This window comes from Moschus berezovskii, chromosome 18 (genome assembly GCF_049115385.1).
Source record: "Moschus berezovskii isolate FMDL1 chromosome 18, NW_MosBer_1.0, whole genome shotgun sequence".
Taxonomy (NCBI): Eukaryota; Metazoa; Chordata; class Mammalia; order Artiodactyla; family Moschidae; genus Moschus; species Moschus berezovskii.
This window is the reverse complement of record NC_142477.1, coordinates 14,405,204-14,432,240: the sequence shown is the minus strand read 5'-3', so window position 1 is coordinate 14,432,240 and position 27,037 is coordinate 14,405,204. Positions and strand designations below refer to the sequence as shown.

The 27,037-nt window shown below is 40.9% G+C and overlaps 1 protein-coding gene across 2 annotated transcripts in view; it reads right to left on the bottom strand.

The window, feature by feature from the left end:
* Nucleotides 1-27,037, bottom strand: part of MARCHF6 (membrane associated ring-CH-type finger 6) — a 76,394-nt gene that overhangs the window by 8,987 nt on the left and 40,370 nt on the right. For both annotated transcript variants that reach the window (XM_055422264.2, XM_088827629.1), the window contains exons 10-22: nt 24,740-24,791; nt 22,686-22,744; nt 21,370-21,450; nt 20,859-20,927; nt 20,700-20,774; nt 19,613-19,747; nt 17,698-17,817; nt 16,037-16,137; nt 13,433-13,570; nt 11,724-11,928; nt 9,785-9,854; nt 6,750-6,931; nt 4,937-5,071 (exon numbers count right to left, since the gene is read on the bottom strand). In XM_055422264.2, coding sequence (XP_055278239.1) covers nt 4,937-5,071; nt 6,750-6,931; nt 9,785-9,854; nt 11,724-11,928; nt 13,433-13,570; nt 16,037-16,137; nt 17,698-17,817; nt 19,613-19,747; nt 20,700-20,774; nt 20,859-20,927; nt 21,370-21,450; nt 22,686-22,744; nt 24,740-24,791 — 1,422 coding nt within the window. The remainder of the gene's footprint in view (nt 1-4,936; nt 5,072-6,749; nt 6,932-9,784; nt 9,855-11,723; nt 11,929-13,432; nt 13,571-16,036; nt 16,138-17,697; nt 17,818-19,612; nt 19,748-20,699; nt 20,775-20,858; nt 20,928-21,369; nt 21,451-22,685; nt 22,745-24,739; nt 24,792-27,037) is intronic.

The window sequence follows — 27,037 nt, the reverse complement described above, 5'->3', positions numbered from 1 at the left end:
CTGACACACAAAAAAATCTGCATTATTTTTCCAAGAGAACTAAGAAAAGTATTTACTTTAGTGGAGATCTCAACAAGCAAATAAATAAAACAGTGTCCCGCCTTTATTTCATGACACCACTCTTAGGCTGTTCTACTGGTTGGGACAGGGAAGCCTTGTCTGCCCTAAAGAAGCCATCCCGAGGGCTCAGAGCACTCTGAGCTGGTGCACTGGCACTTCTGCTGGCTGCCACTAGGACCCCCACTGCCACACGGAGCTCCTCACGGGGCTCCTGCCCACCCCCACTCCACCAGGCAGCCAAAGCGACCGCCACGCCCACCACCCAAGGGATCTCTTAAAAGTGCAGATCAGATCATCTGAAGAGCCTTCCCTGCTTACAACCCTAAACATGGCACACAAAGTCCTTCATAATCTGTTCTCTGCTTATCTTAAAGTATCTGTGAATTTTTTAAAGTGTCACATAACATTTAAATCGATTCTTACATAAAACTGAAACCTTTCCAGGGACGGCTGGAGTCCTCTGTGACCACCATCCCAAATCCTGACCACCCTCCTGCCATCCTGCAGCAGTAACCACAGCTAACATCTGCTAAGTATCTTCTACATTGGTTTCCCTAGGCAACAACCAATGTCTATACGTGTTATGTCCCATAGGAAATATGTAGTACCAACTTTACATGGATTTTGCTCACACTGTTCTGTTCTGATTTTCCAGTTTAGCTGGCTGGTTTTCCAAAACGTCTTCAAAATGGGGTGGGAGGCTGAGGCATGCACTGAATTCTTGCATAACCTCGAACACCACTCTATCCTGACAGGTGAATGACATTCTGTCTGGGTACAGGAAGCATGGTTTTTGTCCCTTTTATCTTGGTGGTCTCTAAACACCTTTCTACCTTCTACGGTTTCAGTACTACAAAGTCCACTGCAGTATGGTTCTTTTTGGAGCTTGTGATTTAATTCAGAAATTTTACCAAGATGTACCCTAATATGTGTTTTCCTCATCAATTTCCATTTCACCAAACCTGATAAGCTTCAGCCTACAGATTAGTTCTTTTCAATTCATTTAAGAATGTCTATTTCTGTTTCGCCGCGGCCTCGTATTCTCGCATTGTAGAGCCTTTTTGTGAGTGTTACTGAGCCTCCTGGCTGTGTCCTCCACCTCTTCTGCCCTCAATCGCCTGCTCTTCAGCTGTGTACCGGGCACTGGTCTTCCAGATCTCCAGTCTGAGCCTTAATGGTGACTGGTCACATTTTTAATTCATTTACTGAATTTGTTTGACATTCACGCTATAAAACACCACAACAATGTCACTGTGTTTTATGGGTGCTGCTGTGTGTGCATTCACATATCCTTAATCGCCTGTGTTTTATCTTCTATCTGGATGCTCACAGCTCTGCAAGCAGTTCCCCGCCACTGGGCCTTTTCTTTCTGTGACTGCTGGGCCCCTCCTTACATAGAACAGTTGTTACTTTCCTCTGCAGGCTCAATGTGGCTCAGAGGCTCAGACTGAGAAGAGCCTACAGGGCTGCAAAGGGATCTTTTAGATCATTAGACCTCTAGGGTAGCAAGCAAACAGCCTGCCAATGAGAACATGGAGAAAGCCTCTTTTTCTCTATCCTTCCAGGCGCCAGGCAGAGAAGCTTCAACCCACCAGCTCAGCTTCTCATGGCCTTTGGAAGTCCAGAAGGCACCCAAGTGAAGTTAATGTTCACCTGGGGAGGAACACAGAACACTGAGGTTCCAGCTCTTTCAAATCTCTGCTTTGCAGTTCTTTCCCACAAAACAAAACACACCACACTAGCTCCTCTGCTAGAATTCCAGAAGAGCCCAACCTCTCACAGAACTGCTTAGAGGCAGGGATGAACAAAATGCAAGTTGTTGCTTCAAACTTTGGATTTTATCCAGAACATTAAGGCTGTCACGCTGTCGGCAACTTGTATCTATCCTATACTTGAAAATGTATCTGAGAGCTAGCTCTATTAAAACATACAGCAAAACAAAAGCAAAAAATGAAACACACAGCTTGACTTCTTTTTAACTGCTGCACTGAAGTCAAAAGGAAAGATATATCAGATTTTATTTAGTCATTTTCTACTGATGGACATCTGGCTTGCTTCTAAGTTTTCTGACATCATAAAAACCACATGAGAGCAGAACAACCCTGTTCATGTCTCCTGCACACGTGTAAATATTTCTTTGCAGGGTTTCTGAAAAGTGAAACTGATGGGTCACAACATATAAGCATCCTTGAAACTGAGTAATTTAAACTACTCCGCCAAGGTCAGGATGTCGGATACTGTCAAGACCACCAAGAACACATGTACAGGCGAACAAGCTGCATCACTACTCACTGCGGTGAGGGAGAGCAGACAGTGGGGAGGACTCAGAGCCCTGAGTAAGAGTCTGAGAAAAGGCTTATTACAGTTCTCTGGCCTGTGTGAAGTGATTTAAGGAGAATTTAAGGAAGCAGGGCTTTGCTCTATTCCAGATGCTACTTAGAAAAGTAGTCCACCAGGCTCCTCTGTCCATGGGGTTCTACAAGCAAGAATACTGGAGTGGGTGGCTGTGCCCTCCTCCAGAGGATCTTCCCAACCCAGGGATCAAACCCAGATCTCCTGCATTGCAGACAGATGATTTACTATCTGAGCCACCAGGGAAGCCCTTTAGCAAAGTCCTGGTAATCTATAATTTGATATTTTAATAAATCTTATCCAGAAGACAGGACAGACTGAGGCTAATAAAATTGCAGTTGGAAACAAAGAAGGAGCCAGGCATGGGCATGTTTGGTCATCTGTGTGGTCTAGACAAGGCTCACGCTTTGCCTGCATTCAGACGTGGTTATGGAGGGGCCTTCATATTGCTGTGATCCATCATGGTCACAGAGTGGCAGTACAGTGCTAATGTTCTGTCAACTGTTCACATCCAACAGGAGGCTCAGCTCCTGGACTCAGGCTGTTCTGATGTTTCTAGTGCAGCGTACCACACAACCTCAGGAGGCACAGAGCACCTGTTGGCCACATCTGCAGTGATCATGTGGGTCAAGGCAGTATCTGCTGACCCCTCCTCCATGAAGCTGTGTTTCCCTTTCAGGTGTCAAGTGATCTGACAGGTGACACTTGGTCACCATGCAAACGACCACGTCTGCACAGTAGCAGCCTTGAACCATGACCACCAATCCCTCTCCGTGGAATGGCAGGGGTCTATGTACACTTCCCATAGCTCCGAGCCAGCCTGTGCCGTGCTTGTACCCAGGAGGAGGTGGTGGACAGCGATGTGCAGGACTTGCGAGAGGAGGCCATGAAAGCCGATGGAGCCTCTGCCTTGTTGGTTGGGACACTCATTTCCCTGAAGTGCAACAAAAGAAGCCCAAGTACCTTGAGCCACCAAGCTATAAAAAAGCTCAAATATGTCCAGGGGCTCCAGCCAAGAGCCTAAATGAGGGGCAACGGCCAGTGCCAGCCCTCACATGAGTGATGGCATCTCCAAATGATGTCAGCTAAAGCTGTCAAATCACACTCAGCCACTGAGTCTCCTACATGAGACCCCAGAGAACGTGAATCAGATACGAGCAGATTACGCCCTGGCTTAACCTCTGACCCACAAACTCTGTGGACAAAATAAATGATCGTTTTAAGCCAGTAAGCCGGGGCTGTCAGGTAACTTGTTACTGCAGCACAGTAACCAAAGACTGACCCATCGACTTTCACCTGATGGGTTCAGCATCCACTGACAATCCCAGGAATCAATTATTTTAATTATTGCAAAATAATGACTTTCCTAATTAATTCCCTTAATTCCTCTACTTTTCATAGCTGCTATTATTCTGTGAACAACAGCTTTCCTTCAATCCCTGGTGCTATTACACTACACTGCAATTCAGCTCCTACAGGAAGGCATCACATACCCGTAACAGTTTCCCTTTTCTGCTCACTGTCACTCCGGTTCTAACCTACAAGCACACCAGATTAGAGCGTCCCCTATGTGTGCAGTCTCACGTCAAGGCCTGCCCACTCGTTCCTTCCTGGAATACATTTCATTTCTCACCCACAACTCTGCACTCTACTATGCTGTCCTGGACATCGTCTCTACAAAAAACCGTGTGTGGAAACCCTCCCATCTGGGTGAGTACCTCGCCCCCTAATGCTGTGCTCCTCACGCATGCCCCACCACAGCACTATCTACCTGTCTTTCCCACCAGCCTGCAAGGTCCCCGGAAGTCCTCGCGTTAGCCTCACTCCCATCTGAGTTACACAGCACAGGGTCTGCGCACACATTAAAGCACTTGAGTAAGTATCTGCTGCTAAATGAAGTTTACAGAGGTTGTTCATCAGGAAAGTAGACAAAATTTTCATCTCTGGAAAGTTTATTTTTAAAACAAAGCTGAAAAGGCTCTGAATGACTAAAGTCAATATCCACTCTTTCCCTAATCTCTCTTAAAAATCTGAGGTCTATGATGTTAACTTCAGGCTGTACATATGATAGAAAAGTTAAATCTCTTTTTCCACATGTATTTCAAGGCCTTTACTGTGACCTGCATAGTTTCCCTAAGAATGTTCTTTTTAATAAGCTTGTGACTCTTGGGGGGGAAAATGTGTAATTATTCAAAAATGTAGGTTATCGTTTCAAGGGCTCAAAACTAAAAGGAGCAAGGCATTAACCTAACTAAAAGTGAAAAGACCAACACGTTAGTTTGCATTTTTAAATATTAGTGAAGCCTATAGTGACATTTTAACCTATAAAGTAAGGTATTTACTTCACATGACCTGCATATTTCAAAAGGTAAAATGCATTATCTGATCAATTTCACAAGAGCTCCTACAATAGAAATAATTAAGGAGTCTTTCTAAACAAGCTGCTTAAAATCACTTTGAACAATTGAGAATTTTTCTGATTCCAAATACAAAAGGAAATATCATGCTCAAAAGACGTACTTACCTGCCATGGGTAAAAAAGAGGAGTCTGATCCAAAGGAACCCTCAGGGGAGCAACAATCACCAGCTCAAACAGAAGCCCCAGAAGAAGCGGGACCACCCCAGCCAGCAGCACTGCCACAATCACAGTCTTCATTATCTAGTGGGAGAGGAAAGGCCATGGAGTTAGAGTCTCCCCGACTTCTAGCCAAACACTTTATCTCATGTGAAGTTTATTCTTCTTTGACCTGACGCCTAACAGAAGAAATACATACCTTAAACAACTCACCTTTTATGTTCCATGTTTAAATGAAATTTGAATGGATAACCACAAAAACTCAAGCTACTTAATAAAAGCATGAAATGACTACTAAACATATTACTATGTTGCTACAAAATTACTTTATTACATATATTAACCAACCGGCTATGCTGCTTTTCTCAATCTAAGTCTCAGGAACAGGCTTCTGTTTGTCCAAGAAGCTGACCAAGTCTCCACGCCCCGTCTTGGAGTGTGACTGCCAGTGCTGGTCATCTCCCTTGTTGTCCCATGCCCCTGAGCCAATGGTGGCTCACCCATAGGCTGACCTGTGACCTCTGAGACGGACTGATATAGTTGAAGCATTCTGCCTAACCCCAGTTAAGGTAATTAACCAAGGTGATCAAATTAGCTCCCCTGAGAACAGCACGGTCCCACAGAACTTACTGAGATGACAGAAATGACCTGTATCTGTATTGCGCAAGATGATAGCCGTTAGTCACATGGCTACTCTATTAGCACAGCTATAGAATTTGGACAAAGTGGCAAAATAAAAATTGGCACAAAAAGAAGGAAGAGATAACATGTAAGAGCCACTATGAAATCCTGACTAAGAAATCAGTTTTAAAGTGGCCGTGATATCCCTTTTTCTTAAGAGAGCCTCAGTGAGGACAATTGTTTCAACAGCAAGAGACTAAAACGGTGTGCATTAAGACACAGTAATTATTTCTTTACATAGCAATATGATGTGGAAGAATATCAAATGAAAACTGGTACTGGCTAGTTTCTCTATTTAAATATAGTTAAGTGTCTCATTATCTACAGATGACACAGCAATCAAATCCCTCCATTCTTAATAAACAATGAATCTCTAGTGGTTTTCTTTAAACATGAATATTAAATAGCTATTAAACTCCTAGTAAAATCAAAATAAAAAGTCAGACACAAAACTAGAGTTGATTATACAAATGAAAAAGCATAAAGCAGTGACCTAAACATATTTATCAGTCATAATCAACATTATGATCAATCAATAAGTTGCCACTCTTAGACAATCATCTTACAGTGACATTTTCCCCAACTCCTGTGACAACTAAGTTCTTTACTGAGAGTAATAATTCCCATTACCTACTATACTTTCACACTAGCCAAGACATTCTTGAATAACAACAGACTATAATTAAAAGAATCTCATTTATATAGAAAACATTGACTGAATCCTGAAGTCAAGTTTTTATATATTAAAAGAATTTAATCAAATTTTAGAAAAAATAACTTTCAAGGAAATTTCTACTTAAATTGATTTTAAATTCTACAGAATATCTTATGTCTCAAGGGCATTACTGGATCATTTAATAGCATGACTTTCTTCTAACCCTCAGATATATCTGGACTGTATTTCTCAGAGTAAAACCAAAAAACTACTGCCTTAAAGGAATACTCCTTTAAATTAAAAAAAATCAACTCTCTTGATACAATCAACATGGTGAAGAAACAAAGTGAAAAGATTTAAAGAAACCACTGGAAAAACATTCACCACTGCTGTCAGACAGGACCAGTCTTGACTAGAAAGGCCTACCATGAGGGACCACTCCTTGACCTTCTGGAAGATCACTCTGCGTCCCTGTGGCATCCATGCCACCAGTACCGTCACCGCCCGGATGGTGAGCCAGCAAACATAAAGACCACAGGCAGCTGTGTAGAGCTCATGGATTTTGGCAGTCCCAGTCCAAAATGACATTAACCAACGGCCAGCAAATACTGAAAATACAAAGGCTGATAAATGAGACATGCGATCGTGCAAAAACAACTCTAATCTTGATGTCAATGTTGTACTACTAGTATTTTCAATCATTTCAACCATTTTAAGTGATTATTAAAAAGACAACACGTTTTGATGTATCAGTGTCTTCATTAAAAGCAAACAAAATAAAAACAAAATCTCCCAAACTCTAAAGAATGTCATAACTTAAGACACAACCAAACCACAGCAAGTCATGGGGTACAAGCTTGCCTGTGACCTGCATGGTGACCTGCGGGGCCAACTGCTTATTCTCTGGGGACTGAAATGACTTGAGGAGCAGAGTGTTCCTGCTGTCTGGATCATCAAATGAAATGATTGTGCACGTAACAGGACACAAATGGAGAATATACTTTCTATTTTTTGTGCTGTCAATATTTTTAATATTTACTAACATTACAAAGAATTTAGAGTAACATTCTTTCATTTAGCTCATTCATTAAGAGAGAAAACTAAGCTTATTTTAATAAGAAGTGGGCACAATAAAAAAAAGGATCTCACACTAATTTTCTCAGGAAAAAAATAAAATGAAACAGGAAATATGCGAGAGTTGTCTATGGGATGGCGTCAAACAAAGAGTTATTACAAAGAAATTCCACAATGCACCCACAAAAACCTATCAGGCAATTTCTTCACATGGTTACTCCTTAATAAGGCTGGAGAGAAGACCAAGCCCCGTTTCCAGTGTCTCTTTCTCCTTGACACAGTAGTTATCGGTTTTGTTTTTTGAAAACTTATCTGTTATTTTTGTATGTCTAAAAGGAATCAAGTGGCTGGGCTGAACATTTTCCGTACATTTTCTCATTAATCTTGCCAACAACCCTGCGAGCAATAATGATCCTCCATTCTGAAGACTGAGAAACCGAGGCCCCAACCAAGGGCACACAAGGGTGGTGGCTGAAGGTGAACTCTCATTTACATGACCAAGATCATGCTCCTGATCACTGACCCACATTGTCTCCAATCCCAATCAAACCACCTCAACAGTCAAGTTTATAGGCCATAATGCTAATAACATTACAGACTTCTTTGCAATATCACAAAACAGCTTGGGTATGAAGATAAGTAATTTTTAAAGACAAACACATGCAAATATCACATGAAATAAATATATATGCTTGTTAAAGATTTAAAAGTATCACTGATAATTCTGTAAAAATGTCAAGCATTCTATATGTATATGTATTTCTACTCCAGCAAGGAGATTAAACCAGTAAGTCCTAGAGGAAATCAGTCCTGATATTCACTGGAAGGACTGAAGCTGAAGCTCCAATACTTTGGCTATCTAATGTGAAAAACTGACTCATTGGAAAAGACACTGACACTGGGAAATACTGAAGGCAGGAGCAGGGGAAGACAGAGGATGAGATGGTTGGATGACATCACCGACTCAGTGGACATGAGTGTGAGCAAGTTCTGGGAGTTGGTGATGGACAGGGAGGCCTGGTGTGCTGCAGTTGATGGGGTCGCAAAGAGCTGGACATGACTGAGTGACTGAACTGAACCGATTTTTACTCCAAAGTTTCTGTTCTGTTTTGGTTGGCTGATTTTAAAAAATTTAAAGCCCTCTTTTAATTCTGTACTTCACATACTTCTAAAGTGTTTTTGAGAGGTCAGATTAGTTTCTAGTTTGTAGTAACAACGTTAGTTAAAATGTAGCTACAGGAAAAGTAACCTATGGGTAAACAGCATCCTCACCACCTTAAATGTGTACTATGACAAGTATTTCTATAATTAAACACAGCTGCATCCTTCCCCCAGATGCTGGGACTGGATTAACAGGGAAGTATTTACTTAAAAATGAGATTAAAGTACTTGTATTGCCAAATTCAAGTAATAAAACTGGATTTCTTTCCTTTGCTAACTTTTTAATATTTCTGATAAAAATGAAAACAGAACATAAAAACCACAAAGCTGTCCAAAGTTCAAAAACTTAAATTTTCTCAAAAATATGTTTATTTCACTGCACCTTCCCAGGTGGTGCTAATGGTAAAGAACACACCCGCCAACGTAGAAGACATAAGAGACGTGGGTTTGATCCCTGGGTCAGGAAGATCCCCTAGAGGTGGTCATGGCAACCCACTCCAGTATTCTTGCCTGGAAAAATCCCATGGACAGAGAAGCCTGGCAGGCTATGGTTCACAGGGTTGCAAAGAGTCAGACACAACTCAAGTGACTTAGCAATGGTTAACTAGACTCTGTCATTTTAACAGCTGAGATCTGAGTAGTGAACTTAGGAGCGATGTTTTAACAGTCAAAAATCAATGAAGAAACAGTTAAAAATAAAACAAAATTTTAAAAAACTTTATTTTTACCAGTTTAAGGTAAATCACAACTCTTACACAAACCAGAAAATAATTTTTTTAAGAAACCTCACTTGAAATTAACTAGTTGCTCCTCCTCAGCCTTAGCTCACATGGGAAAAAAATCAAGTATTTAAGGTAAATCTGATTTATAAAGTTATATTGAGTGCTATAATCAAGACACTAGCTCACTATATATTTGCATACTTGATAAGACCTGAAAAGTATCTTCCACTTAGTGATGATTTAAGTGGCTAACACATCAGTATGATTTAGGATTTTCTGGCTGCTATGAAGCACCAACAAGGAGGCTGGGGGGCAGTGAGCTGCTTCTGATACTTTGTGACCAACTGAACTCTGTCCCCATGTACCCCACATTCAATAAAAATGAAGAGAAAGCTGTTTCAAGTTTATATTTGGTGAAAAGATCACATTTCAGCAAAATATACCCTGTGAAAACGAAGCATCTTTTCATGATGTCATTAGCGGAGAGCTAGGATAAGCTCATACCTGGCAGAGTAAGGCAGATGAGGCTGGCGATCAGTAAGGTTATACACATGAAGACAATCAACAAAAATATCTGCAAGGCAAAACACAGTAGTGCATAAAGAGTAGTCACATGTGGTCAATGTATTTTAGGATACCACTCAAAGAATCAACACAATTCTCTCAGTAAAAACAAACTGTCTATACTGGTATTTCCAGGACTCCTTCCATTTTACATAAAAAGGAAATTTTCATTTTAGATAATATTAACTATAACTCTGGCTAAAAGTAAACTGCTTCCACTTTCATACAATCAGATATCAGCAAATAACAAGCAAACATATTTTAAATCAGAGAGCACAAAAATAAAACACGATCAAGTTACATTTTCCCTCACAATTAAAACTAAAAATAGTCACTTATTTTTATCAAATTCTCAAAAACAACTTTTCATGAAAAGAAAGCTTACTCTCTAACAGTGCCATCCAATTAGAACACTCTCATGATGGAGATGTCTACACCTGCACTGCTGGATACAGGAGCTACGGGAGCATGAGGTCACCAAGCACTTCACGTGAGGTGAGTGTGAATGAATGCCGGAATTTAAAATTCTAGGTACTTTGAGTATGTCTACAAGAATTGTATTTTATATTTTTTCAGCTTAATTGACATAAATGACAAATTAAACTATATTAATAATATATTTAAAGTGTTCAATGTGATCTGATATACGTATATGCTGTGAAGGAATGTCCACAATTCAAGATAATTTACCACATGTCTACAAGTGGTATTTATTTTTAATTAAGTTTAAAAGTAAACAATCATCATAGTTATAGCTGGTGGCTCCTATATGGAAAAGTGTAGATAGAAAGGAAACACCCTGAGACAAGAAGGAAGCGGCCATCCTGGACAGAGAGAAAAAAAAGAGTGCTGCCTGCCTGGATCCAACCAGGCCCTGAGGGCAGGGCTCCGGCAGGGAGACAGCAATCACCAGCGATAACACTGCACGACCGGCCGTGGAGACTTGGTCAGCTTCCACTGCCTGCCTGACAGACCCTGTGGTGGTCCTCTCTCTAATCTGGACCACAAAGTACCTTCTTTTTAGGAAAGGATCTTTTGTCAACTGAAGAGCCTCGCTTCTCACAGCTCCTCCATCTCTGGCAGCTAGCCTACACCTCCTGCCTCAACTCCATCCGTTCACTTCCCAGCAGGTCCATACCTACCACATCTTAACGTGCTTCTTGTCCTGACAACAGGCCTGGAATGCCTTTTCCCACCTGCTTTTTTTAATCTGTTTGATCTACTAACTTAAAGTATCAACTTCTCCATGAAGCTTCTTGAACAACTTCCAAAAAAGTGTTTTGTGGAACAAGAAGTGGGCAATCATGTAACATGCTACTAATATAGCAAGTGAGGTGAGGACTAAGGCCTGACCATCGAATTTAACACCATGAAGGTCCCTGGAGACCCCTGAAGGATCCGTTTCGGTAGCATCTGGAGGAAGGTCTTGGTGAGGCAGGCACTTCCTTAATCAATCTGGTCTTCAGTTTTATCGGATATAAACAAAAGATTACTACTCATTCCTTGGAGCACTGGGCTTAATACTGCAAGGATTAAAGAGAGAAAAACTCTAAAATGCTGATTCCAGTTCCTGACATAGGAAATGAATCAAGAATGTTAATTTCCTATTTGACCTAGGGTTTTCTGGTTCCTTACAAATGGCAGGGGCCCATGGCACATGGAAGACCAACTCCATGGCCCACATCTAAAATTTGATAAACTTACCTGACATTTACATACATAACGTGTTGTAGAATGAGAGGAGTGAAAGGTAGGTTCTCCTCAGAACACTGTAAGATGTGTTTATACTGAGGACGCTATACTAACGGCACCAATAACAGCAGCAAAAGCTCTCAACAGAAACCTGAAAAATCTTCTGTTCAGTCTGTACAGTACCTACCCTGAGTGGAAAGTTTAAAGGCCGGCGGTAAGGCTGAAAGCCGACAGGCCCGCCCTGCTGGAGTATGGCTTGGTGGGCTGCGTGCAGGCCTTCCCCCACCACGGGAATTGCGTTGTTATTCCGAGCATGCTGGTTATTGTTAACCTGTTGGTTTGCGCTGTTCTCGTTTTCTTCCTGGTCTCCCAACAAGTAGGAATGAAGATCCCTGTGTAAAAATTGCATCAGTGAAAATTCTCACTCAGAATAAAACAGCAGACATGACACTGTCTTTAATAACAATTATTATTATAATTATTGGTGATCCTTAATAATTATTACTTAGGGAAGAAAAGGTGTAAGTAAAATCTATGCAGAGCACTACCATTACCTTAATCTGCTCTAAATGTTGCTGCCTGCTTTAAATGAAACCCTTCCAAACGTATAGTTAATTAACATACAGAATACCCCATAAATTTGGTCTATTTTATGTTTTCTTCAGCCAAGATCTGAGAAAAATCAGTAACTGGAAAAAAAAAAGTGTACAATATACAGGATACTCTATGTGAAGAATTTTAGGGAAAAAAGTATCAATTTCTCTTTTCACTATAGATGACTACTGTGTCTGCTATGACATGCAGCTCAGCTAAAACCTTCAAGCCACAAATGAGTTATAGCACAAATGAGACGGGCAGGAAGGCAGCACGGTGGGGCATTGGGCCGTTATGAGGACACATGCTCAAGGTGACCCCAACGCACACAGGCATCCCCTGGATACTGTGGGTCTAGCTCGGGACACCACAACAAAGCCAACACTGCAGTAAAGCGGTCAAGACTTGTGGCTTCTGAGTGTATATAAAACTCATGTTTACACTTGACTATAATCCAGAAAGTGTGCAACAGCACTGTCTTCAAAAACAATGTACCTGCCTTAATTTAAAAATACTTTATTGCTAAGGAATGTTAACCACCATCTGACAAACCTTCAATTTATGAAAAAATACTGTAAGTGTGAAGCACAACAAAACAAAGTATGCCCATATTTCACACTAAGGTATCTTGGTTCACACTGCTGAAGCCTTGCTTGGAGAATTCTTAACATGACTTCGCTAGCATGTGAGATAAGTGCAACTGTGCAGCAGTTTGAACTTCTTTGACACTGCCTTTCTTTGGAACTGGAATGAAAACTGACCCTTTCCAGTTCTAACTTACCAGGTTAGGACTTCTAAAGAAAAGGTAACTTGGTTTGTGTTTAATGAACTAAAAACCATTTTACTTCTACCCAGTGTAATGAAAGAAACTGGGCCGCAACTCCTCTGTAAGAGGGTAAAAACATGCATGTATGCGTGCTAAGTCATGTCAGACTCTGCGACCTCATGGACTGTAGCCCGCCAGGCTCCTCTGTCCATGGGATTCTCCAGTCAAGAATATAGCAGTAGGTTGCCATCTCCTTCTCCAAAGGATCTTCCTGATCCAGGGATCGAAACCGTGTTTCTGACACTGGCAGGTGATTTTTAACACTGACCCACCTGGGAAGCCTCCCAAAACATGTATACATTCTCCATAAAAGGATAGCAATGATTAGAAAAGCTTTAATAAGAATTATATACACTTGTGGATATCATCAAAATGTCTCTTATTAAAACTAACTCTTCCTGAGTGGGGCATGCTTTATCAGAAAGGTTATTAAATGATCACAAACGATATGCCTACGAGGCACCTGCCGTACTTACAGCAAGTATCCAGCAGTGACAGTCCAAGCTCGCACCAGTCCCTTCAGCCACTGCCGTGTGTGTCCCTGTTCGAGTAACGCTGGTAAGACAACCTGAAGCAGAAGCAGCTCAAGGGACAGTTCACTCACTGGAGCATCACTAAGATAATTACAAAAAGCCATAATTCACAATGTGGACTCAATTTTCCATTATCACCCCCATGCTGTATCATATTAAACATTTAATGGAATGATGGTAAAACTCCTTGAAGAGTCACATGAACTTACTGCCTTTATCACCTCACATCCACTCTCAGTTGAAGACAACAAGGCATCTCCCTCAAACATCACCAAAACTGTTCCTGATAAGGACTGCCATGACCATCGTGTTGTCAGAATGAGGGGTGGGTCCTGGTTCTCAACTCACTTGCTATATTAGCAGTGTATTACACCACTGGCCACTCTGCGCTCCTCAGAACGTTTTCTCTATGGACACCTCGCCAAGACATGTTGGTTCCTCCTCATCTCCCGACCTGGACACAACGAAAGGCCCCTGCTCTCTCTATTCTCATCTGCATGTGCTCTCTGGATGCACGCAACCTCCTGTGGCTTAAGACAGCAACTTTCTGTAAACTTCTATGTACTATCAGACATCTGCCCTAATCCTTCACTTACATACCCAAAGAGCCAACCCAACGTTTCACAGAACACCCAAGACATCTTAAATTGATCATGTTCAGTATCAAATCCCCTCCTCCTTAAACCCTGCTCTTCCATAATCTCCCTCTTCTTAGTATATGGCAACTCCATTCTTCAGGTGCTCAGGTCAGAAACTTAGATCCTTCGCTGCCTTTCTTCACCCTACATTCAAAAATCCAGAGAATCCTACTGACTGTACCCTAAATCAAACCACCTCTCCTGACTCCACGGCCACTTCCTCCATCTCAGCTACCCCTGCCTCTCACCAGGATGTGGCACTACTCTCCTGGCTGGCTTCCTGCTTCTGCCCTGGCCATCCCAACCCCGGCTCTTCTCATCACAGTAACCAGACTGATCCCTGGGAAATCTACGTCAGATCATTCCTCTCTCTGCTCAACCTCCCCAAAACCCCCACCCCTCAAATCACTCAAAGCCAAAGTGCTTACCATGGCTTACAAGGCTCTGTAGGACCCAGCTTCCCACGACCTCTCCAACTCACAGTGAACTACTTTTCTCCTTCTTTCACTGCAGCCAAACTGGCCTCCGGCTGCTCCTCAACAAAACCTCAATGCCACTGCTCGTGCCTGCCCAGCTGCAAAGGGCCCTCTGCCTTCAGAGATTCACGTGGCTCACTTCCTCGTCACCTCCTCAGGGCCTCCTCAACTGTCACCTCAGGGCCTCACCAGTTACTTCTTTGTTCATTGTTTCCCACAGCACTTATGACTCTCTGGCATATTATATATTTTACCTATTTTATTGGCTGTCTCCCCCACTGAAAGACAGTCAAGAAGGACACAAATTTTTCTTGATTCTGACTTGTTCACTCTGACATCCCTTGTGCACGGAGAAGCACCTAGCATATGATGGGCCTTCAATCGTGCTGAATGGGAGAACACACCAAACACTGCTACAATAGCTCCGTTCAACTTCCAGGTATAACCGACCTCCAAAGTGGGACTATTTCAACAATACATAGAACCAACTGTGCTTCCTGGTTCTCACTACAACAACTGGAACATACAAGGACGGGGAGGTAACTTACTCTAGAGAGTAAAAAACTCAAGACAATAAAACCTCAATTTGGATTCTGAGGAGAGACAGCAAAAGTTTGCAGAAGGTCACTACAGAGAGGGAAAGACCAGGAACAGCTAGGCCTTTATGGGGAGACTCAATGGAGGCTGCGTGGGACTGGGGAGTAGAATTCCAGTCAGACGATGCTGGACAAGATGCTCAAGAGGCAGTGTGAGATTATGCCAAGCCTTGTATGTCATTCTAAACTACACAGATATTACTATGCATATTATGGAGGACGAGGCAGCTTTGTTACAGATGGATTATAAATGGGAGAAAAAGAAAAAGGCCTAAAATCTTAAGTGGTATATCATATTGATTTATTTAAGAGAGCATAAAGAATAAGAACTGACAAGATTTAAAGACAATTACAAGTAAATCTGAGGAAGAAATTCAATTTGCCTGGCATATTTAGATGACTGAAGAGAAGATGTAAATCACTGAAGAAGAGAATGTAGGAGGAACAGTGCAGACTAGGTTTCCAGGTTACTTTATAGTCTTTAAATCAAAATAATATTTTTCCAGCCTTGGACCCTATCTTCATCTGTAATTACATGTTTAACTATGGCTAACTTATTTATGATGTAACGCTTTTCATATAAAGATGAGACTACTAGGTATCTCTCATTCGGAATGTTAACATTTCGATGCTAAACAAAGGCACACTGCATTTGCAAAAAAAAAAAAAGTCTTTCTTTGGAAAATATAACTGCTAATGTTCATATGGAAAAATTTAGTTATCAGATGACTGCTAATATCTGTGAGAAATGAAATGTTTTATTAAATGTATGTACTCTGAGTATCAAATCCCTAACAGACTTTTAATTAGTAAAGCTTCCAAATGTCAAAAGCTTACCTATAGAGCATGACATTGTATGGAAGAAAATGAGGCAGCAGACTCTTGATTATCCGTATAGGCAGCCACAGCATCAGGAGTACAATGGAGCCGAAGACAATCTGCAACAAGAGAAAGGCAGGCCGGTCTCACTGTCACCATCTGTGAGAGATGGCAGACTCCAGGCCAGGGTGACGGGTGCCCAGGGCACTGAATGTTCTCACTCAACACACTACACCTGGGTCACTCTGTGTGAAGATGCATTCCTAGGACAGCTACTCCTCTCTCTTTAGGACACAAGGGCTCAGACAGGAGCCACAAAGGATAACCATGGCACGGTATACAAAAAGAGAGCTGCTTCTGCTGCTGCTAAGTCACTTCAGTCGTGTCCGACTCTGTGTGACCCCACAGACGGAAGCCCACCAGGCTCCCCTGTCCCTGGGATTCTCCAGGCAAGAACACTGGAGTGGGTTGCCATTTCCTTCTCCAATGTGTGAAAGTGGAAAGTGAAAAGTGAAAGTGAAGTCACTCAGTCATGTCCGACCCTTAGCGACCCCATGGACTGCAGCCTACCAGGTTCCTCCATCCATGGGATTTTCTAGGCAAGAGTACTGGAGTGGCTTGCCATTGCCTTCTCCGGAAAACAGAGCTAGAAACTCACAATGAAGGATCAGAACTGTCTGCCTCATAGTAAACCACTAGTGACAGTAAGAGAGAACCCATACTAATGGCTACAAAAGTTTCCAAAGGGCACACAATATTGCTTTTAGAATTTTATCTTGGAAAACTTAAGATTTAACTAGGCAATTTCTTTTTCCACCCAGGGAAGAAATTTTGAGATGGTTCTGTTAAGAGTTTAATGTGCTGTGCTCAGTCACTTAGCTGTGTCCGACTCCCTGCAACCCCATGGACTACACAGCCAGCCAGGATCCTCTGTCCATAGAATTTTCCAGTCAAGAATACTGGAGTGACTTGCCATGCCCTCCTCCAGGGGATCTTCCTGACCCAGGGATTGAACCCACATCTCTTGCATCTCCTGCATCGGTAGGTGGATACTTCGCCACAGCACCACTTGGGAAATCCCAAGAGTTTAATTTAGAAGCTATTAACAAGTCTCTATTGCCTAAATGCAAATTAAATATAATTCTGAAACCCATAATTTGGCGATTATACTTCTAAAGCACCAAAAGGCATTTTTGTTTACGAACATCTTATTTTCCAAGGAGATCAGTCCTGGGTGTTCATTGGAAGGACTGATGCTAAAGCTGAAACTCCAATACTTTGGCCACCTCATGCGAAGAGTTGACTCACTAGAAAAGACTCTGATGCTGAGAAGGATTGGGGGCAGGAGGAGAAGGGGACGACAGAGAATGAGATGGCTGGATGGCATCACCGACTCGATGGACATGAGTTTGAGTGAACTCCGGGAGTTGGTGATGGACAGGGAGGCCTGGCGTGCTGCGATTCATGGGGTTGCAAAGAGTCGGACACGACTGAGCAACTGAACTAAACATTTTATTTTATCAAAGTAACCAACAAAATAACTATTCGATAACCAACTTCCACAGGCGTAAATAAACCTAAATTATTCAATCCACTCTACCAGTCCTTCTAACCAAAAAACAAAAACTCAAGGGTAGCCCATTTTACTTCAAAATCAATTAAAAAAAAAATACACTTACCACTGACAAAATAAATCTTCGAAGATGTCTATAAATAGGCAAGTGAATCATTTCTTGTACTGGATTAAAATCTGGATCATTCAAATTCCTTAGAAACCATAAAACACCAGGTCGAAGTACCTGCAAATTTATTTCAAATGCTATAAATATTCATCAATGTCTTCCGCCTCTGTATATGAGCTAAAACATTAACAGAGAAATAAGCTTTTAAATTTATTTTGGCATCTTAAAAAATTGGCCCTAGAAAATTCATGTAACTCTACTTGGAAAAGAAGTTCCTATATCAGAATTAAAACCATCCTGTGCCTGATGTTGATGCTTTTAAACATTCAATGGAAAAAATTTACTAAGTATAATTTGTCAAGAAATCTAGACCTCCAAGATGAACAATAAGTATTTTTATAAAAATTATAACTATATTGTATAATCTGGGAAGAACTGGGTTACAATTTATAATTATCCTAAACAAAAGATGTGATTTCAGTCTTACACTTTCCAAGAAGACTTACCTTAATTAAGAAACCCTTCAGCTTCTCAGTATCTTCAAGTGACTACCTATTACATCTTTTTCCCTGGCTCAGGAGAAAGCATCAACTCTAGAGGTTGTGGGTGATGGGGCAATGGATGAGCCTGAGGGTTAGTTCTGGATGGCCCAAACTCACTGAGCTACCCTGTGTAAAGTCTGCCCAAAATCTGCCCAAATTCTATTTTTCCATCTTCCAAACAAAGCAGTTATTACACATGACCTTTAAGTTTCCATCTGACTCTAAAATACTAGAATTCTGTATCAACAAAAAACTACCACATTGATAAAATGAAAAAATTCAGTATAAAATATTTTATCAATGAACAATGTAATTTAGAGGTCAGATAAAATTACAATTTAAAAAATACACTTAGTTTTAATCACTAGTTTCAAAACAAGAATACAGGCTTTATTTGCAAACAGAATTTACTGAACTTATACTCTTATGTTTCAGGAAAATATTTTGGACCCCAGCCTCATCCCTAGCTACCCAAATCTCTCAAAAGAGCGGAGTAATGAATAGCTTTAAGCCTTTGTGCGTTAGTATTTCATTCACACTGGACTAGTCGCCAGCCTGCTCCTTCAGCCCTGCTTCTCCAACCCTGGTCTCATGGAGTAAGTGGACACGGTCCGTGGCTGTCTTCCTTCCCGGAACGTAACACTGAGCAGACACTCTGTCCCTGTTTCTCACCATTACCCCAGCATACAGCACAAAGTCTGGCACAGAGTAAGTGTGCAGTATTATGTGGGGAAAGAATTCAGAGCAGGAAGTACATTTACTACAATTACTCAAGTCTCATACTTCCTTTTGCACCAGATGACTAAGCATGAGATGCATACTAGTCAAATACTAACACTGTTTTTACTGTCTTCATATCAGTAAGGACCATATTCTGAAACAGGATTAGTAAAAGTTCCCATCTGGCAACTGAACCAGCATCATAAAAGAGCCCCACTATAATACTATACTTAAGGAGTATAAATGGCTTCAAGACCATTTTACATATCTGATCCTGTGAAACCATACCCTTTGGATACTTCTAGCATGTCCTTGAATGAAGTCCAAAACAGGCTCAAGTCACATAAAAAAGTCCAAGAACACATATTTGAGGACGGTTAAAATACATCCCAAGTAAAACACGTGCTTCTACTTATTTTTCCCCTCACTCTACTCACATTTCAAACTGATTGAAATAATAAAACTTGCCAGTTTTTGAGACCTATTACTTAATGGTTTAAAGCAATTGGGCCAAACTAGTCTATAGCTATTCCCTCTTAGATTAAGAAAGACTTCGCTAGGAAATCATCATAGCCTTTAAGGCATGCCATCTGGTGAAAGCGGAAGTCCTCTCCATCACTGTGCACTGCTGGCGCTTCCCATGGACTTACCTCTCTCAGGAGCAGAATGAAGGAGGCGAAGTAGAACACGTACACCATCCCCACCAGCCAGTGCAGGAACATGGTGGTGCCTGGGGCCGACTGGAAGCTCAGCTCCCGATCCTTCAGAGTTGCATCGAACATTTCCTAAAGCAAGACAGAACAGGTGAGAGAGATCCGTACCACTCACCTTTACTGAATTAACATCATTATATTCTAGGAAGTGAATCAATCACCATACATGTCAGTTCTGATGTTTCTAGGATTACAGTTGCCTTAAAGGCATTTCATAGTATCACTGAAATACAAATAATATTAAGATTGGATGCTATTTCAAAGACATACATGACATTTTGAAAATTTTAAAAGAGGCAATATTGATACACCAATTTGTGAATAAGAACTTTACCAATATTGCTATTGTGAAAGAAATATTTATGTTACCATAATACCTTCTTTTCTTGGTTACAGATCTAAATTAATGGTGGGTTTTAATACTATAGTATGAGAGAAAATGTTACCTCAGAAAAGGCAGCTTTTCTATATCTAATTATTTTTTGAGAAGAAACTGATTATCACTGACAGCCATTAAAGATTTTAATCAAGACTGAGAAACTTAGTTAAATGGTTAGGGTTGAATTTACTACTATAAAGGTAGTCTTCTGATAAGATTGCTTTTGTTTTTTCCTTTTTTCCTTCTCTGAGGAATTTCCCAACCAGGGACTGAACCTGGACCACAGCAGTGAAAGCGCTGAGTCCTAACCAGCAGACTACCAGGGAACTCCTTTGATTTACTCTTTTTATGTTTATAACATCTTGGCATCTTTATAAAAGTGAGAAGAGTTAAGTAAGAAAGTTCTTCACTAGTTATTAGAAAGGTTCCAGTCAAAACACTATAACATCAAAAATGTGTACAAACCTCACAAAAATCAGGTACTCAGGAAAAATTAGCAACAATAAGACTCTATGATGATACAGTCTCAAAAAAAAATAAATTATCATCAAATATTGGCTTTCCAGTAAAAGGAACCCATTCTAAAGACTTTTTAAAAAGCTTTTAAATTATTAGATTGTATTAAATAATGAAAAATAAACTCACCAAGGAACAGATATCCAGCCACCAGCCACAAATGAGAGGGAAAACTCCAATTTCTACCACCACTAACAAAGAGACCTTAAGTAAAAATAAAGGTCATCAATATCACCTAAATGGGGAGAAAGCATTTCCAGTCTTAATTTATAAAAAGAAATTAATTACCTTCACAACAATATAGCAGACTCCCAGCAAGCGACGAGACCTATGAAATTTAACAAGAGTTGCCAGCCCCTACAGCGTGTCGTCAAGGAAAAACTGAACATTCAAGGAAAGATACAGATAACAGTGAGGTCCTACTGTATAGCACAGAGAAACATTTAATATCCTATGATAAACCATAATGGAAAATAATTATTTTCAAAAATAATGTGTATATATGTATAACTGAATCACTTTGCTGTACAACACATGTAAATCAACTATACTCCAAAAAAAAAAACTTTTACTTAAAAACAATAAAGATACAATGAAACAGGTAACTAGGCAACACTCAGTACTATGTGACAGACAGAACTGATTTCTCTCATATTTTTTCTGCTCTCATCATCACTACAAATACCCACAACTTCTACTAAAAGGACTAGTGGAGAAAAATAGTTTTCATTAATAAGAACAACTCTTGGGTTAATAATAATAACATTACTGAACACAAACCTGGTTCTTTAAAGGATACATGACAAATTATCAATGTTATTGCTAAAAGTATATACCCAACTATGGTTGTGATTAGGCCTTCAAAATGAGATGCTTGGACCTAGATAAAAGAAAATAAATAAAACATTAATTTTATTACATGGCCTCGACCCGTTAAACAACGTTTATTAAACAATCCAAGTTGATTATATAATTCCCCGTAACTAGAAAACTTCCATAAAATCCCCTCTGGATGACAACTCTGCAAACCGGATTCTCCCACTGACTGAAATTTACTACAAAAAGATGAGGAAAAATTAAAGAGTAACACTTTGCTCAAGCAGGCAAAATCAGAGTACAGTGAATTAAATTTTACAAAAATAAGAAAGAAGCTGTAACAGTCTGCACTCTAGTCCACTCTGAAGTGGATATGCTAAAGGCTGAGTGCTGAAAGCAGCAGCACACGGCCTGGGCTATTCACCGGCCATGTGCAACCAAGCCACTTTCTCTCCTACCGCAACATTTCCAGTTTTCTTTGCTCTCTAAATCTGTTTCATTCTCAGCTTACAAAGAGCAAGAACTTGGATCACCACAAACACTGCTCACCTTTTGGTTCCTGAATTTCACACAGCAAGTGCTATTAAAATATATCAAAGTATTTATCTGACTCTTCAAGTTCTCACATTCACCTAGTGAGAATCTGGACAGGTGTATTAAATACCAGAACATGTCTCTTTGCCATTTCGGAAACTTCAGAATATGATCTCTCAGGATTCACACACACAAATGGACCAGAATGTTCCAACTTTGCTAGCTGTCCTTAAAGGACTAACTCTTTCTGGGGAACCCCCCCGAAAATAATAGTTGTCCATCCCAATATTTATCTACCTCTGAAAAATAACCATAAATGTCAAAATTAGAGCAAACTATTTAGAAGTAAACCACAGCTCGTCATTCTGACACAGATCAACATTTTAAAAAACTGATTAATATCTTGTTATCTTTCTAAATTCACTATGGGGCAACTAGGAAAAAGGGAGAGAACGGAGCTCACAAGCCACTGGTCAGGTGAAAGGTCAGTCTGCAAGAAAGCTTCCCCACAGCATGTCTCCCGCCTGCCCCACAGGGAAGAAGACTGTGCCTCATGAGGTTCAGGGAACACCTTCCACACCGCCCAACATTTCTATGTCTTGAGCCGCTTTTAGCTTAAGACATGAACAAGGTGGTGCTGGATAACTACTCCTTCATGTAAGACAGACAGAGGAATGAACTCTTTACAATATTATTACTTACTCAACATACATCAAATTTGGGGTTTAATTACTGAAATTAAGTTTGTAAAAGAATCATACTCACGTGTTCTTCAAATCCCAAACCAACAAGGGAAAAGTGACCGATGTGGTAAGGGCAAAATGCTAAAAGGGGGGAAAAACTCAATGAAAACTTCAAAATCAAAACAATGAACACTCCTAGTTACCAACCCCACTAAAAGGAACAAAGGCTTCTTAGAGAAATGAAAGATCCCAGAACTAAAAATGTACTGCCTGTGGTATTCTCTAGAATCAGAAAACAAAAAAGTTATCAAGCTCTAATAAGCTCATGGTGAAAGGACAAAAGAACCATTGTGAAAAGGGTCTCACAGGCCAAAGAGAAGAAGCTATGAGCATCAAGAAGAACTCCAAAACTAAAGAAAACACTGAATATATACAAACCCATGAGTTCATAACGTTCAAAAAAGGTAATGCCAAAGCCACAAGAGGAAAAATTAGCAACAAAACACTTTTATCAGCAAGGATAGGAAAAGAACTGCACATCTGACCTGCTGCTTCAGATTAACTAAATGGTTCCAACTGATAAGAACAAGCTTTTCTTTATAGAAAAAACCAGTCAATGAATGTTTTAAAATGATGGAATTTGAAAATTACCATTTTGCAATGCCTAATAAAAATAAATTAATCCAGGCAAATATCAATGGCTAATAAAATTATTAGGTAAAAAGTTGATGGAACACTAGATATTTGCGTGATACTAAAATACCACCTCCCACAGATTACTTTCTGGTGGTTAAAGGGAAACATGAAACCTAACAATAATGGCTTCAAGATATCATGACCTGAACCACAGACAAAGGTGAAGAACTGGACATCAGGTACCTCCTGATATGTCGTATTATCATGCAATGCATGACCAGTGAAGGTTTTGGCCTACAAGTACTGACCCTAAATCAAATCGGGTCTTAGATCTAACTTCTGCTGCTGCTGCTAAGTCGCTTCAGTCGTGTCCGACTCTGTGCAACCCCACAGACAGCAGCCCACCAGGCTCCCCCTGGGAGCCGCTAGGATTCTCCAGGCAAGAACACTGGAGTGGGTTGCCATTTCCTTCTGCAATGCATGAAAGTGAAAAGTGAAAGTGAAGTCGCTCAGTCGTGTCTGACTCTTAGCGACCCCATGGACTGCAGCCTACCTGGCTCCTCCATCCATGGGATTTTCCAGGCAAGGGTACTGGAGTGGGGTGCCAGTGCCTTCTCCAAGATCTAACTTCTAGTTTAGAGGAAATACAGAGACAAAGGAGTACGGCAGCAGGCGTCATCAAGAAGTCATCAGAAAGGGGCAGACAGCAAGGCACTAAGAGGAGTCTGAGGTCAGTCTGCACCCTGCGGTCTCTCTCCGGGACACCCAAGACACAGTCTAACCAATGACCCAAGTCTATCAGACTCTGCCGTGAAGAACTGCTGGGGGAACCTTAGTTACCTGACTCAGTTTCCCTACCTTCCCTCAAAGCAGAAAAACCTGTGAGCTACATCTCAACTCTGCCTTCCTTTCTCTCATGACTCCCAACTGGAGGGGCTCTCAGTGCTGTCAAAGAAACCTCACAGCTTCAGCTGTGAAGTGTTTGGAAGTCACGGCATTACTGGAATCTGGTTCTGAGGAGTGACACTTGAGCTAAGTTCACGGTCTTTCCTCAAACCCGTATCTCTCTCTGCGACAGCTCCCAAGCCAACGTCTCTGGTAAGGCCTTGGTCAGGACTTTAACAGATTAAAAACAAGACCTTCGGCCACAGGAAAGAACACAGAGATAATCAGCACAAAATTAATTTCAAAAGTGGGACACTGTATATTCTCAAGTCAAGTCTAAAACCAGCTGCTACAAAGAGACAGAAATGCCCAACAGAAGTAGAGCTGGCAGTAACAGCAGTCAGTGCTGCTTAGGAAATAAAGTATCTGTATACCCAGGGCCTTCCTATGCCAGACGACTGTCTAAAACTCCTTTCATATATTCCATATAAATTCCATTCATATATTCCATTCTTATATTTCATATAAGGTTAAAACAAAACAAAACCTGTAACAAGGTCCAAGAAAACTAAACTTCTATCATAATACCATAAATAAAAGCAAAACACCACTTACCAAAAACGAGAATGAACAGTGTGTTTAAAGACACCACCCAAAAGACATGTTCCTACGGAAAAAAAGGATTAATAAAAAATATTCATCTCCTATTGGATTTACATTTAATTCACTTAGTTAAGAAGACTGAAATTTTTACTACAATCTTGAGATTTCATTCAGAAATTATATGTAACTTTTCATTTTTCATCAGATAGCTCATGTGTGTATGCTAAGTTGCTCAGTTCTGTCCAAGTCTTTGCAACTCTATGGACTGTAGCCTGCCAGGCTCCTCTGTCCATGGATTTTCCAGGCAAGAAAACTGGAGTGGCTTGCTATGCCCTCCTCCAGGGGATCTTCCCAACCTGGTGCTCAAACATGCTACTCTTACATATTATGCATTACAAAGTGGGTTCTTTACCCCTAGCACCACCTGGAAATCCCCAGATAGCTCCTAAAACTAAACCTGAAGACCTCGAAGTTCTTAATGCACATATTAAAAAAAATCAAATTAATCCATAAACACTTCCTCTTCAGAAATTAATAATATACCATGAACTGTACAGATTCTCATAAACACCAGATTTCACTTGTATCACATGACACTAAAATATCCAAAAAAGAAAAATTTGAAAACCACATTATTTCTGAACAACATATTACTGTAAACTGCACAGCACTTCTTTCAGTGTCCAGTGTGTTTTCTTGCCTTCCTTAAGGTCTCTCATCTATGAGAAACTGAAAGCAATAAAGGACAAAAGGTGGCTCAGTGGTAAAGAATCCACCTGCCAACACAGGAGACATGGGTTTGATTCCTGGGTCAGGAAGATTCCCTGGAAAAGGAAAAGGCAACCCACTCTAGTATTCTTGCCTGGAAAATCCCACAGAGGAGCATGGCGGGCTACAGCACATGGGGTCACAGAAGAGTCAAACGCGAATGAGTGATTAAACAATAGCAGCCTTCTATACTGACTGTATAGAATCATAATCCCTTATGATTATACAGTGGAAGTGAGAAATAGATTTAAGGGACTGGATCTGATAGAGTGCCTGATGAACGATGGACAGATGTTCGTGACACTGTACAGGAGACAGGATGAAGACCATCCCCAAGAAAAAGAAATGCAAAAAAGCAAAATGGCTGTCTGGGGAGGCCTTACAAATACCTGTGAAAAGAAGAGAAGCAAAAAAGCAAAGGAGAAAAGGAAAGATATACCCATTTGAATGCAGAGTTCCAAAGAATAGCAAGGAGAGATAAGAGAGCCTTCCTCAGTCATGAGTGCAAAGAAATACAGGAAAACAATAGAATGGGAAAGACTAAGGCAATGGCAAGCCACTCCAGTACTCTTGCCTAGAAAATCCCATGGATGGAGGAGCCTGGTAGGCTGCACTCCGTGGGGTCACTAAGGGTTGGACACGACTGAGCGACTTCACTTTCACTTTTCACTTTCACACATTGGAGAAGGAAATGGCAACCCACTCCAGTGTTCTTGCCTGGAGAATCCCAGGGACTGGGGAGCCTGGTGGGTTTCCGTCTATGGGGTCACACAGAGTCGGACACCACTGAAGTGACTTAGCAGCAGAGATCTCTTCAAGAAAATTAGAGATACCAAGGGAACATTTCATGCAAAGATGGGCTCAATAAAGGACAGAAGTGGTATGGATCTGACAGAAGCAGAAGATATGAAGAAGAGGTGGCAAGAATACATATAAGAACTGTACAAAAAGATCTTCATGACCCAGTTAATCACAACGGTATAATCACTCACCTAGAGCCAGACATCCTGGAATGTGAAGTCAAATGTGCCTTAGAAAGCATCACTATGAACAAAGCTAGTGGAGGTGATGGAATCCCAGTTGACTATTTCAAATCCTAAAGATGGACGCTGTGAAAGTGCTGCACTCAATATGCCAGTAAATTTGGAAAACTCAGCAGTGGCCATGGGACTGGAAAAGGTCAGTTTTCATTCCAATCCCAAAGAAAGGCAATGACAAAGAATGTTCAAACTACCACATAATTGCACCCATCTCACACGCTAGTAAAGTAATGCTCAAAATTCTCCAAGCCAGGCTTTAGCAATACATGAACCGTGAACTTCCAGACATTCAAGCTGTTTTCAGAAAAGGCAGAGGAACCAGAGATCAAATTGCTAACATCCGCTGGATCATGGAAAAAGCGAGTTCCAGAAAAACATCTAGCTCTGCTTTATTGACTATGTCAAAGCCTTTGATTATGTGGATCACAATAAACTGTGGAAAATTCTGAAAGTGATGGGAATACCAGACCACCTGACCTGCCTCTTGAGAAACCTGTATGCA